At 35.1% G+C, this 12,293-nt stretch overlaps 4 protein-coding genes across 5 annotated transcripts in view; 1 reads left to right on the top strand and 3 right to left on the bottom strand.

Annotated features, from left to right (window-relative positions):
- LOC106136933 (monocarboxylate transporter 10) overlaps positions 1 to 5,222 on the top strand; it is a 96,008-nt gene extending 90,786 nt beyond the window's left edge. For both annotated transcript variants that reach the window (XM_013337614.2, XM_060945458.1), the window contains 2 exons: positions 4,011 to 4,231; positions 4,865 to 5,222. In XM_013337614.2, coding sequence (XP_013193068.2) covers positions 4,011 to 4,231; positions 4,865 to 5,092 — 449 coding nt within the window. In that variant the 3' untranslated portion in view covers positions 5,093 to 5,222. The remainder of the gene's footprint in view (positions 1 to 4,010; positions 4,232 to 4,864) is intronic.
- Positions 93 to 3,839, bottom strand: LOC106133448 (zinc finger MYM-type protein 1). The gene is made up of 2 exons (XM_060945459.1): positions 3,258 to 3,839; positions 93 to 2,529 (listed from the first exon to the last, which is right to left on the bottom strand). Exons 1-2 carry the CDS (start codon positions 3,397 to 3,399, stop codon positions 173 to 175), a joined length of 2,499 nt encoding a protein of 832 aa, XP_060801442.1. The 5' UTR covers positions 3,400 to 3,839; the 3' UTR covers positions 93 to 172.
- A 592-nt stretch (positions 5,223 to 5,814) lies between the features above and the next one.
- LOC132902004 (uncharacterized) lies at positions 5,815 to 6,416 on the bottom strand. Its single transcript, XM_060945522.1, has one exon. It carries the CDS (start codon positions 6,414 to 6,416, stop codon positions 5,913 to 5,915), a length of 504 nt encoding a protein of 167 aa, XP_060801505.1. The 3' UTR covers positions 5,815 to 5,912.
- Positions 6,417 to 6,548: 132 nt separating this feature from the next.
- On the bottom strand, positions 6,549 to 12,269 carry LOC106137584 (uncharacterized). The gene is made up of 7 exons (XM_013338440.2): positions 11,738 to 12,269; positions 11,337 to 11,416; positions 10,718 to 10,875; positions 8,820 to 8,891; positions 7,554 to 7,692; positions 6,933 to 7,051; positions 6,549 to 6,692 (listed from the first exon to the last, which is right to left on the bottom strand). Exons 1-7 carry the CDS (start codon positions 11,788 to 11,790, stop codon positions 6,549 to 6,551), a joined length of 765 nt encoding a protein of 254 aa, XP_013193894.1. The 5' UTR covers positions 11,791 to 12,269.
- Positions 12,270 to 12,293: the final 24 nt, after the last annotated feature.

Here is a 12,293-nt window from a genome sequence, read left to right as displayed (position 1 = left end):
GTAGCGTGCATTGGCGGGACCCCGTATAAAAAATTGTTTGGGGGCCCTTGTATTGTTTGGGGGTAAAGATTTTTCACAAAAGAAAAAAAATATTGTGAAAAGAAATATTTATTTATCATAACATAATTTAACCTTAATTTAAAAATTTAATTTTACAAATAAAAATCAAATTTTAAATATTCATTCGCCTTGCCTTTTTTTCGGCAAACTGATTTATTAAATCATTTATGGCTGATGATGATTTTAGTTTTTCTAAAGTTTCTACCTCTATGGACAATAGTGAGAGGTCTGACAGCCGTTCTTGTCCCATCGAAGTTCTTAAGTAATTTTTTATCAGTTTTAATTTTGAAAAACTTCTTTCGGCAGTTGCGGTTGTAACTGGAAGGGTCAAGAATAAAAAGCATGCTGTGATTACCTCGGGAAAACTAGATGCAAGACTATTGAATTTTAGTAGCAATAATTCAATGAGTTCTTTAATGGAATAAATTTTTTGAATTTCAGATTTTAAGCATGTTTTTAGAGCCTTTAATTGGTCACAAAGATTAACTGAGATGTCTTTACTGTATTTAACCGACAGTTTTTCGGAAGCGATTAATATCTCTTCGTTTGAAGAAGATAGGAGTTTCTCCGGTTGTAATATTTCGAACATACTACTCAGGTCGCAAAGGCTCTGAAATCTTTCTTTAGTTTGAGAAATTAATATATCTAAACAGCAATAGTATACATTGACTTTGAAATAGGATTCCGGGTCGGAAATTCTCTCATCTTGTGATAACTCATCAAAAAAACGCTTCGTTATCTTTCGCCTACTGTTTTTAAAAACAGTTGTTACCCCCCACTCTTTTGCTAAATCTTTGGACTCATTTAGCAAACTATTAAATGAAATCTGATTTCTTAATTGGCACAGTCTATTTAAAAGATTACTTAATAAAATACTAGATTTCTGTAAGTCATTATTTTCATGCTGTAGAGCTTTAGAAATAGGATTAATAATTTCAAATAGTGAAGAAAAAAATGTAACGAGCACTAAGAAATTATAACTCTCTAAAATATTAATTATGTTTTTACATTCTTCACGTTCATCTTTTTTATTTGAAATTAAATTTAGTTGGTACAAAGTTTTCATGATAAGTAAAAAATTTTTCTTTACCGATAATAAAGCATCGTTCCTAGAAGACCATCTGGTTGGACATACCTTTTTAAGGGTAATCAAATATTTTTCAGATGGATCGTCACTTAGCATAGCCCAGCGTTTTATACTATTGCCAAAAAAAGTATATATTTTTTCTAAATTATCGAAAAAAGTCGATACTTCACGAACGTGTCTCGCAGCATCGTTTAAAACTAAGTTTAAAGCGTGCGCAGCACAATGAACATAATCGGCATTTGGAGCATGCTCTTTTATTAGGGTTTGTAATCCTCCATAAACACCCGACATAACATTTGCTCCATCGTAACCCTGTCCTCTACATTTAGTCAAATCAATTCCATATTCTTTAGTCAAATTTAAAATGTCAGTTTTCAGACCTGCAGCACTGCAATCGGTTACTGCTATAAATCCTAAAAAGGACTCACAGATTTTTATTTCTTTAGGCACATTATCATCATTTTCTGTAACCGAGATATATCGAAAAACTACAGAAAGTTGGTCAATTTTTGACAAGTCTTGTGTTGTATCCAGAATTATTGTCAGAAATGGAGCTTTTTTAATTTCTGAGATAATATTGTTCCTAACGGTGGTACCAAGCAAACTAATAATTTCGTTTTGAATCGTAGGGCTTAAATAATTTATTTCGCCTTTCGGTTTTAGAAGAAGTTCTTTTAAAGTTGCATCATAGTTAGATAGCAAACGTAAAATTGCCATAAAATTTCCAGAATCAGAATCATGCCCTCTCAAAGATAGATTACAAGATGCTAAAGTAATTATAACATTAATAATACGATTCAGTACATCTCTCCAGAATGTAATTTTACTATTGATTTCACTTTGCAATAGAGTATCGATGGTATTTCTTTGCAACCAATTATTATAAGAGAGTGAGGCATTCATATGCTGCTGTGACTTTTCATGGTCAAGTATAGTTTGCGTAAAATTGCTTCTAACCGAAACACCGTTAACCCAAGCAGAGGAGTACGATTTGTTTTGACGATCTGCTAATAACCAACAGAAGTGACAGTACGGTTTGTTTAAAACGTTAGAATAACATAACCATGGTCTTACAAGTTTTATGCCTGCCTGATTGAAATATGAATAATAATAGGCCGAAAAAGGTCGGTTACTTTCTGGATCTTTTGGAAATGGTCCTTGTGGTTTAAATGGACCCAATTTAAAAATTATTTTTCGTTCGCATTCAGATAAATTGTCACCGAAATTTCCTCTATCTGATGAAATTATATTACAATCCTCAAATATATCAGAATCGTTGACTTGGTGTTCTTCAATTTCTGGATGGACATCCGATGAAGTATGTGCTTGACTTTCTTCTATTTCCGAATGGATATTTGACGCAGAACGTGCTTCAGAAGAATCTAAAAATAAACGAGTATTCGTTAAAAAATAAATACGAATGCTTTGGTACTAAACTAAAAAGAGTTATATATAAATAAATAACTTTACTAAGGGTTACAATTAGTGTTTACGCGGATTGTGTTCGTATTAGTAGATACAAAATCCGTCCGTGCGTTACATTACACCTGCGTGCTATTTGAACGCAGCGCGTAGTGTAGTGGCCATACAAAACGAGAACAACCCGAAAGCGAGTCTGCACATCTTCTCAACACGCAATTTACGATACGATACAGACTGATAGACAAACAACAAAACAAATTGATCCTATAGATAAGTTAGTTTCGGTTTTTTTTTGTTTCGAGGCACCCTAGAAACAAAATTTACCCTTCGCTACAGGTAAATAATAAACCAACCACGCGTATCTAACCACGCAGATCCACATTAGCGTCGTGTAAAATAGTACTTGTGTAAATTAGTAAGTACTTCGGTTTTTCGAACAACTAATTTTACAATTTGACATTTATTTTTAAACCTTATCCGTTTTAACATTTTTGCCAAACCAATTTCATGTAAAAGTTTAATTAGTAAGGAGTCTCCAATATCTTTTTTAGATTTTTGGACCAGTAGTTGTGAAAAACGAGGGGGGGGGGAGACCACTTTTTGTGACGGACAGATTGACAGACCGAAATTAAAAGATTTCCTTGTTAATCACTACGGACCCCGAATAAATGGGTTGGGTAGTACTTACCTTTCCAATCTAAATCACTCACAGTATCTTGTCTCTGAAAAAATGAAGAAATTTTGGGCACTTTTTTTATAACCTCTTCCCTTTTCCGTTTACTTTTTCTTTTCTCAGCACCGCTGGGATAATCTCTTTTCCTTTCACTCATTTCTTTTACAAATCGCTACTAATATTGTTAAACCAGAAGAACAATATTGTTTGTACTGAATTACAATGTAGGTAATGCACAATTACATAAAACGCGTAAATAAACACTGCACTGCACTCCGTGGTTTAACATCAAATGTAGAGTATGGACGTACACGTACATCGTGATATCGATTTTATTATTGAGGGATTCCCCGCTGAGTTGCAGATGTAAGTAAGTAAAACGGGGAAGTCCCGCAGCCCGCCATAACGATGTAGAGTGTTGCCAACTTTTGAACGCACGCTTAAGGCGGGATAAAAAGTAATTGCTTTATAGAATTTTGTCATTTGTAAAATTAAATAAATTAGGAAGTTTTTATTTCTTTTGCCTTACACACTTTGGGGCCCCCGTGGCTCGGGGGCCCCGTATAATTGATACGGCAGATACGGCGGTAGCTACGCCCCTGATTTGCGCGAGTGAAAAAATCAACTGGTAAATGGTAGGTATGCTTTATCCTAACAAGCGTTTCCTTGCTCATTATAACAATCCCAAACATTACCTAATCAACATCCTTATACATACCTACATTGTAAAAAATATGTATGCATGGAAGTTAATACTCGTTAAATTAGTTCTAGGAGCAGAATTAGTAGCACCAGGTCGTACCGGGCGCGACTTACTGTTGGAAAGCATCGGGCCAGGCAGCCTGGGGTCGCCGCCGACTAACGTGCCGCCTGAGCTGACCTGCATCAGTGAGGAAGGCGGCCTTGACCTCGACCTCGACCTGGACATACCCGAGCACCTGTTGGAAGATCTAGATTGCGGCGGGGACTGTATCACCAGTTGTAACAAGGTTTTTTACAAACTTTTCTCTTATTTTCTTTTTGTGTAGTGTGGTTCCCGGCACTAATACAAAAAAGAATAGGACTACTCTATCTATTTCCCATGGATGTCGTAAAAGACGACTAAGGGATAGGCTTATAAACTTGAGATTCTTTTTAAGACGATAGGCTAGCATCTTGTCCCTAAAAGAAGAAGAGCTAATAAACTAGGGATTCTATTTTAAGGCGATGTATCAGCAACCTGTCTCTATTTGAATTTCAATAGATACCATCATTAAGCCCTACAGCTGAACGTGGCCTTGCAGTCAAGGCTCTGTCCACCCCGTTAGGGATAAAGACGTGATTATATGTATGTACATTTTCTCTTCCTCTCATCTTTGTGCGTTCGATTATTTCGATTTGGACCAACTTTCCAATCACAGTAATAATGAGCTGATCGTTGTGATAAGGCTACAAAATGGCAAAGAAACATAAAAATAATCATCGTATATCAAAGTGTAAAAAGCAAAAAGCCCTGCATATAAAGAAACCATTGCACGCCTTGGCGTGAGTGAATTTTGGCCAACCCAACCCATTTGTATGAGACAAAATTATACACAAATATAAGACTTCTGATATTATATATATTAAATTATCTCACCCAGGTGGAAAATTACCTAATGCTGAGCGAGTACGAAAACAACCTGATAGCAGAACTACCCAATTTGAACGAGCGACGCAACCGTCGTTGGTCCATCGTGGTCGCCAACTCACCACAACCCTCCACCATCCAGGAGACTGAAATCTCCCCCAATAACTCCATCAAGTGGAAGAAAAAGTGCCATAACACAAACAACAGACTGATTACAGTCATCAATGAGGCGTCCATATAAAATACTAGTGAAATAATAAAGAGACAATAATAGAATAGCTTATGTACGACCTATTTAACCTCATTAATTTATTTGATGTGTGTGAATAATAGAATTTGTGTATTGTTCAATATAATTTATTAAATTATTAGTGTGGTGTATATTACTTATTAAAATTTTGGAGACGAAGCTGAATTTATTATACCTAAACGAATAGTTTACACATAAAATCCCTAATCCCTACTAATATAATAAATGCGAAAGTTACTCTATCTGTTACGCTTTTACGCCTAAACCACTGAACCTACATATTTTGATGAAATTTGGTACAGAGACAAGAGTTTATACCAAGAACATTTTCATCGCGAAAAGGGGGAGAGTGGATAAAAAGAGGGGATGAAATATTGTCAGTAAACCCACGATACCTAAAAAAATATTGGCGATATTCTCATAATCATCGCATTTAATTTTCATTCTACAGCATATTGCCAACATTGAATTTCATTGCCTCATAGCGGTATACGGTAATCCATTCTGAATGAGCAACCTAAGCATAGCATATGGTGTTGCGTGATCAATTCGCTTACTTAGGGAGCGGGCTGTTTCATGGCTTCTTTATATAAAGTAAAAACCATATAAGTTTATTATACAACATTTTCCTGGAAAAAATTAAACCGAGGGCTTCCTAAAAGTTTTGGGGTGGGGAGTATATTTCAAAATATTAGATCAAATAAAACGACTACTTAAAATGTATTAATGAAATATATTATCGTTTGTAATATAGTATACTAAATCAAAGGAATACTGCATAAAAATACAAAGGAACATAACACAATACGGATTACCTTTGAGGAATAACAATATTCTCTAAGAACTGGGCAAAACATCGCATCGCTTGCAGCAATGCGGCGAGGAGTATGGATAACGATAAACTTACCAACTTCTGGTTTTCAGTATTCACAATTTCGTTGTTCAGAACAGGAACTAAACTTTGGCATGAATCTACACTACAAATACTTGAACGATCACAATCATTTGTTTTTGTACCAACAGCCTTCCGGCGACTGGGATCGTTGACATTACATGTCAGATCTATCACAATAAAGTCCGATGTGTTTTTATCGGATTCAGAACCGCTTTTGTCCGGGTAAGACCCGGTATTAATTTCATTAACAACACTTAAAGTTACGTCGTTTGAGCAACAAGGAATTCCATTCCGGCGCTCATCACACTGAGGTTCGCTATTTAGGCACTTGGTTATTACTTTATCAGCTACGGATGAACTTATTACGTAATTGTCACTTACGACTAATCTGAGAGAATCCTCGGTCTCTTCTGAAGACATACCGCTATCATTGTCCTGTATTTCTTCTGTAACGTTTTCTGTTTTTATTTTAGTGTGACCAAAACTACCGTAAAAAGGCGAGTTGGGTGTTTTGGTCTGGTGTTCCGTGCCCGGGGCGGGCACGGCCTCGGGTCAGGACAGCTTGGCGCAGTTGATATTCCCCTTTATAACGATGGCGTTGGACACCAACTCTTCAGGATATAAACTATCCACGCCGGAAAGCGACGCATTACTAAGTGAACATGCGTCATCGAGCAACAGTTCCGATCTCAATCCCTGTAACCGATAAGTATTGAGCAATGATACAAAGAGTGATAGAAATCCTTATTTCTTACTTATTATTGAGATTAAATCTGAAATAAATTGTTATTAGTTCGGCCAAGAGATAATCTCTTGTTGTTATTTCGTTACTAAAATTGTTTTATCCTAACAGCGATTGCTTAAAACTATTAAAAACAAGTAAAATTGAGAATTTTTTAAGAATAAAAAATTAAGTCCATTATAAAGAAGACTTACCTCCGCAAAATATTCATACTCCTTTTCAAAAGTTAGTATAAATATGCAGAAAATAGCTACAAGCGTATAAGTACATAAGGAAGTGATAAGAAGACTCAGGTATATCCCAGTGGAACCACCTAAAACAAATAAAATACCTATAACAAAGTCTTAAAACGTCATAGACGGCAAAATTTTGTCTTAGGTTACGCAAGCAGTCGTTAAGATTATTTCATTAATAATATTACTAAAAGAACTATTTGTCTGAATCGAAAGTAATTTGTACCTAATAGTACTATGACTAGTTAGCCTTACATATTTTGACTGTCGGTTGTCAAATCTTCCAAGTTTAACCTACCTTCTCTCTCTCATCTTTGCGTATTCCCAGTTTTACCCTCCACAACTAGGACGGATAACAATTTGACAAAACAAAATAAATAGGTTTTAAAGCTGGTTATAAAAAAAATTATAGCTGAATGGCCCATGCGACCTCACCGCTCCGAAGAAATTACACTAGATTCATACAAAATATCATCATTCAGACTTTCATATTTTTAATACGATTTTGTAACTATAGATTTTATATAGAAACAAAAAAACATTCAGAATATGCTAAATAAAAAAATACATCATAAAACATACTTCTTGGTAAAAAAGAAGTGACGATACCGAAAGTGGCCATAACCACTAATATCAGGAAGCTCAGATTTGCCAAACATTGCCGGAACACCATCAAGTTCTTGTCATAATACAATGTTGAAAGATACACCGTAATGATGCACTGGAACAACATAATAGTTTATTATCTAACTGTTGCCTAAGCACCATTGCTTGCTGTCGGTTACGTATGCGATTGAATGGTCTTTGCTTGTGCAATGATACTTTTACTCGCATCTTATCTTAAACTAGCAATCCGCCCCGACTTCGCACGGTTGCAATGCCGATGTTGTATACTTACATATTATTTTCTCTTGAATCATTCTATCTTTTATATGAACCCCGCAACAAAATACATTGTGTATTAGGCAATTAACCTTAAATGGTCTGTAATAGGGACAGACAGTGTGAAGCGACTGTGTTTTATACGATGTAGTGATGTGACCTGATTTTGTTCATAAGTTTATACGGGAAAAATTACACACAGTGAGTAAGTATGCCTAGAAGTAAGTTCGAGTCTTTTATAACGAGTTACTTACTTAACGATACTATATTTTATACATATATGTATAGATAAACATCCAATACGAAGTCCATTCAGAAAAGTTTGTATCTCATCATGCCCTGGCCGGGATTCGAACCCGAGACCACCTGAGTCAGAGACAAGGGTACCTACTACAGCTGCTCCACAGAAGCCGTATTGTATGAAATCATTGTCTTTTAGCACCCTACTGACGTTTGTTCAGCTTCCATCTTGGGAAGAAGATTGTGGTTTGGCTATGTCTTCAATTCAGGATTCATTCAGGTTATAATAACAAGGAGCGACATTCTTCTGACCTAAGGACCTTTGCCTTGTACAATTGGCAAGCCTACCACGACGCATCATGGTTATTGGTCCTTATATACTATAAGTTGTAAGTTATTCCTTGGCAAAGAAATAGACAAGTCCTATTCACAACAGCACCACAGAACCAAATTGCATTACCCATACAACCGTCAATAAATTTCCTTTTAGGCGATAGCCTAGCAACCTGTCACTATTTGGATCTCAACTCTATCAATAAGCCTAACAGCTGAACGTGGCCTTTCAGTCTTTTGAAGATTGTTGGCGTTATTTACCCCGTAAGGGATATACACGTGATTATATGTTATGTAAAATGTTGTCCAAAAATTATTTGTTTATTCTACAGAAGAGTAAGTGTTAGGTACTTATTCATATTAACATTTTATTCTGTGCTATATTATACATACCTGCATCCATATATAAAGTGTTCCAAACCCGCATATGAAAATACTCAATGCGATGAGGCAATGATTATCCACCTGCAAAGGAAATTTTAGTAAATTATCAAAATTTTAAAAGTTTTATATATATGTAAATAGTTACCATGAACTTTGCAATTACAATTAATGAACAGGCACACAAGACATAAAAAAAGGTGTTAAAAATTTATGTCAAATCAATTCTAGTGTGTTAAGCACAAAAATATGCTAATATATATTATATATTAAGCAGGCTCCTATATTTTTAATATTAACAGGCACTTTAGTTGAACCAAAATGTCAGCCACACTCTTCTCATACAACACCTTGATTGATAGGTACCTGATAAATGTGCACTTCACTTATGTAGGACACTAAACCTACATTATTAATTATAAATAATTGTTTATTTTATATTGTTTATTTTATTAAATTTTAATATGCAATATGGTAATTGGTGAACTTAATACTTAGAAGCATTATTTATCAGTCAACCATTGATTTATGATCTAACCAAAAATTTATCTTTTATTTTACAATCAAAATTACATGCACAAAATTAGTCAACACATACGAGGGTGGTTTGAAAAATTCTCGGCCCGTCTAAGAAAACAACGATAAATAAACAAAAAAATATTTTTATTTTTCTACATAATCCCCTCTTGTCTCAATACACTTATTTAATCTATATTCTAGGGCTTCTATGCCACTCTTATAGGCCGATTCTTCCAACTCGTCGAAAAAACGTTCCGCCTCAGCTATGATCTCTTCATTTGTGGAAAATTTCTTGCCAGCCAGGTGTTTTTTCAAATTAGGGAACAGATAATAGTCCGATGGTACTAAATCCGGTGAATAATGGTGATGGTTCAATACTACAAAACGCAGATCATGGAGTTTAGCCATTGCAACAACTGACTTGTGCACTGGTGCATTATCCTGATGGAAAAGGATTTTTTTTTCGCCAATCCCGGGCGTTTTTCACGGATTTTTTCTGCTAATTTATCCAACAGGTTAGCATAGTATGGGCCTGTAATAGTTTGTCCTTTCGGAAGGTAGTCAATAAAAATTATTCCCTTGTAATCCCAAAACACGGATGCCATCACTTTTCCTGCAGACTTTATCGCCTTGGCCTTCTTTGGAGGCGGAGAACCTCTATGTTTCCACTGTTTTGATTGTTCTTTTGTTTCAAGAATATAATGATGTATCCAAGTTTCATCGGTGGTAACAAATCTTCTCAAAAAATCGGCGGTATTTGACCTAAACAAGGCCAGAATCTCGCTTGAAATTTCAACTCTGTTGAGTTTTTGTTCGGTGGTCAGCAAACGCGGCACCCATCTTGCCGAAACCTTTTTCATTCCAAGTTCATTGGTTAAAATATTAAATACCCACTCGGTTGAGATCCCTATAGTGTCACTTATCTCTCGCACTTTTAATCTGCGGTCGTCTAAAACCATTTTATGGATTTTATCGATCATTTCTGGCGTGGTGGACGTTGAAGGCCTTCTGCTCCTAGGGTCATCTTCGACGCTTTCTCTGCCTTGTTTAAATAAAGCTACCCACTTTTTTATCGTCGAATACGAAGGCGCAGATTCACCCAAAGTGTTATCCATGTCTTCCTTAATTTGGCTAGGTGTCATATTTTTTTGACGAAATATTTAATCACGGCTCTTACTTCGGTTTTTTCCATTTTTCCGGTAGAGAGTCAGATTAGCTCAAACAAAAAATCGTAAAAAAATAATCACACAACCTATCACAATGAAATTTAACATACTTGTAAATAAAGAATCAATCTATCGAATGAGTATATTCTTATTTTTATTCTACCCTCAAATCTAGGTTAGGCCGAGAACTTTTCAAACCACCCTCGTACTTGTTTGCTCCCTTACCTTAAAAAGGAAGAGGAAGTAATAAACCAGGAAGCCTACTGACACAAATGAGGCAGAGAAGGAAGCTATCCGGTTTGCAAGGGAAGTCACATTTGGATTGGATGTTAGTGAGCCTAGCACATGTATTTGCTGATATCTGTCATATATGATTTTGCCAGCTGAAAAGATTGTTAGCAAATTGTTAGAGAAATTATAAACAAATTATAATGATTATAAATATAGACAAATCACAAATCAATTTACCCCACAGTCAGTTATTATTCAATTAATATCCTTTTAGTACACCAGCTGCCAAAATAAAATATTTGGCAAACACAAATGGGTAAGTAGTTAGTAATACAATTACAAAATAATATGTAAGTATTCTTAAAAAAATTTAGTTTTCTACCTGGAACACCTGGAATAATACAATTAACCAAAACTAAGACTCAAGAAACTGCTAACATAATGTTAGCAAAGTCATAAAATTATGAGTAGGTGTATTTAGTGATACTAAATTCTAAACAGAAACTAATCTTAGTTAGCAACCTAATAATGCAATTGCTGATTGTAGTTATTTTATTGTTGCATTTACTGACTTTCAACATAGTTTACATAACAAAGCATCTTATCCTCTCACCTATTACTCCACTGGCAACATACAAAAAAGCAAGGCCAATATCCAAAGAATTTGTCTCTTTCGCAACTTGAAAGCAGAGACTGAAATGCAATAAGAACAAGTTTGATAAATTGTCAAATAAGTCTAAAAACAGTGAGAAGTGAAAGTACATAAATATGTAGGTACCTAATTTTTATTTTCAAAAGCTTCTTTTCTATAACTGATACCTATTTAACATATCTGAAGATACATGTTGCAACTTAACAAGTAACTTAACAGTATACCACATATACTTGGCACTATGCAAGATTTTGTTACATATTAATTAATTAATATTTTTTTCAATAAGGAATTAATACTTAGGTGTTTGAATTACATAGGTGTTGTTTTATGTATAAACCAACAAATAATATTATACTTACGATAGGGCGTAGGTAGAGGTTAATGTAATAAATCCACACTTAAAAATCAACATATTATTATGAAAAAAAAATTATAATCACACTACACTTAGCCAAAGGAGCTTCGTTACCTATTGTTTATTTGTCAAACCTTTCTTGTCAAATGAAATGCAATGATGAAAGTAAGTAAAACGTCATATTTGATTGAAGGTGGTGAGTGAAGTGAATGAGATAGGATAGGAACACGAGGGTTCGTTCAACGAACCGCTGACTTCACCCGACCTAGGCTGACCGACTCGGGCAGACTGGAAAGACTGGATGATTAAACGGTGTGCACACTGACCGACGACAAGCGACTAGCCGTCGGTAACATACTAACATGTTACTCTGCGCCGTTTTCGGTTCCAACTTCCTGCCTAGACATAACAGTACCTAACTCGTCGTTCCCCACAAAATAAGAGCTCGCGAACACTTTAAATTTTTACAAAAATGATGAATGATATAATGAAAATTAATTAAAACTAAATATACTAAATACCTATCTATAATAAAAACTAAATCGATGTGTTAGTAGTAT

This window comes from Amyelois transitella, chromosome 8 (assembly GCF_032362555.1).
Source record: "Amyelois transitella isolate CPQ chromosome 8, ilAmyTran1.1, whole genome shotgun sequence".
Taxonomy (NCBI): domain Eukaryota; kingdom Metazoa; phylum Arthropoda; class Insecta; order Lepidoptera; family Pyralidae; genus Amyelois; species Amyelois transitella.
This window is presented reverse-complemented; position numbering and strand designations above follow the sequence as displayed.

What these genes read in the sequence shown, in the direction of transcription:
- LOC132902004 (XM_060945522.1), bottom strand. Translation starts at nt 6,416, where the DNA reads ATGTCTTCAGAAGAGACCGAGGATTCTCTCAGATTAGTCGTAAGTGAC.
- LOC106133448 (XM_060945459.1), bottom strand. Translation starts at nt 3,399, where the DNA reads ATGAGTGAAAGGAAAAGAGATTATCCCAGCGGTGCTGAGAAAAGAAAA. An exon ending in GAGTGATTTAGATTGGAAAG is followed by an intron (nt 2,530 to 3,257) that starts GTAAGTACTACC and finishes GTTTATTTTTAG; the next exon opens with ATTCTTCTGAAGCACGTTCT.
- LOC106137584 (XM_013338440.2), bottom strand. Translation starts at nt 11,790, where the DNA reads ATGTTGATTTTTAAGTGTGGATTTATTACATTAACCTCTACCTACGCC. An exon ending in ACTTCCTCTTCCTTTTTAAG is followed by an intron (nt 8,892 to 10,717) that starts GTAAGGGAGCAA and finishes TTTCCTTTGCAG; the next exon opens with GTGGATAATCATTGCCTCAT. An exon ending in CACTTCTTTTTTACCAAGAA is followed by an intron (nt 7,052 to 7,553) that starts GTATGTTTTATG and finishes TATTTGTTTTAG; the next exon opens with GTGGTTCCACTGGGATATAC.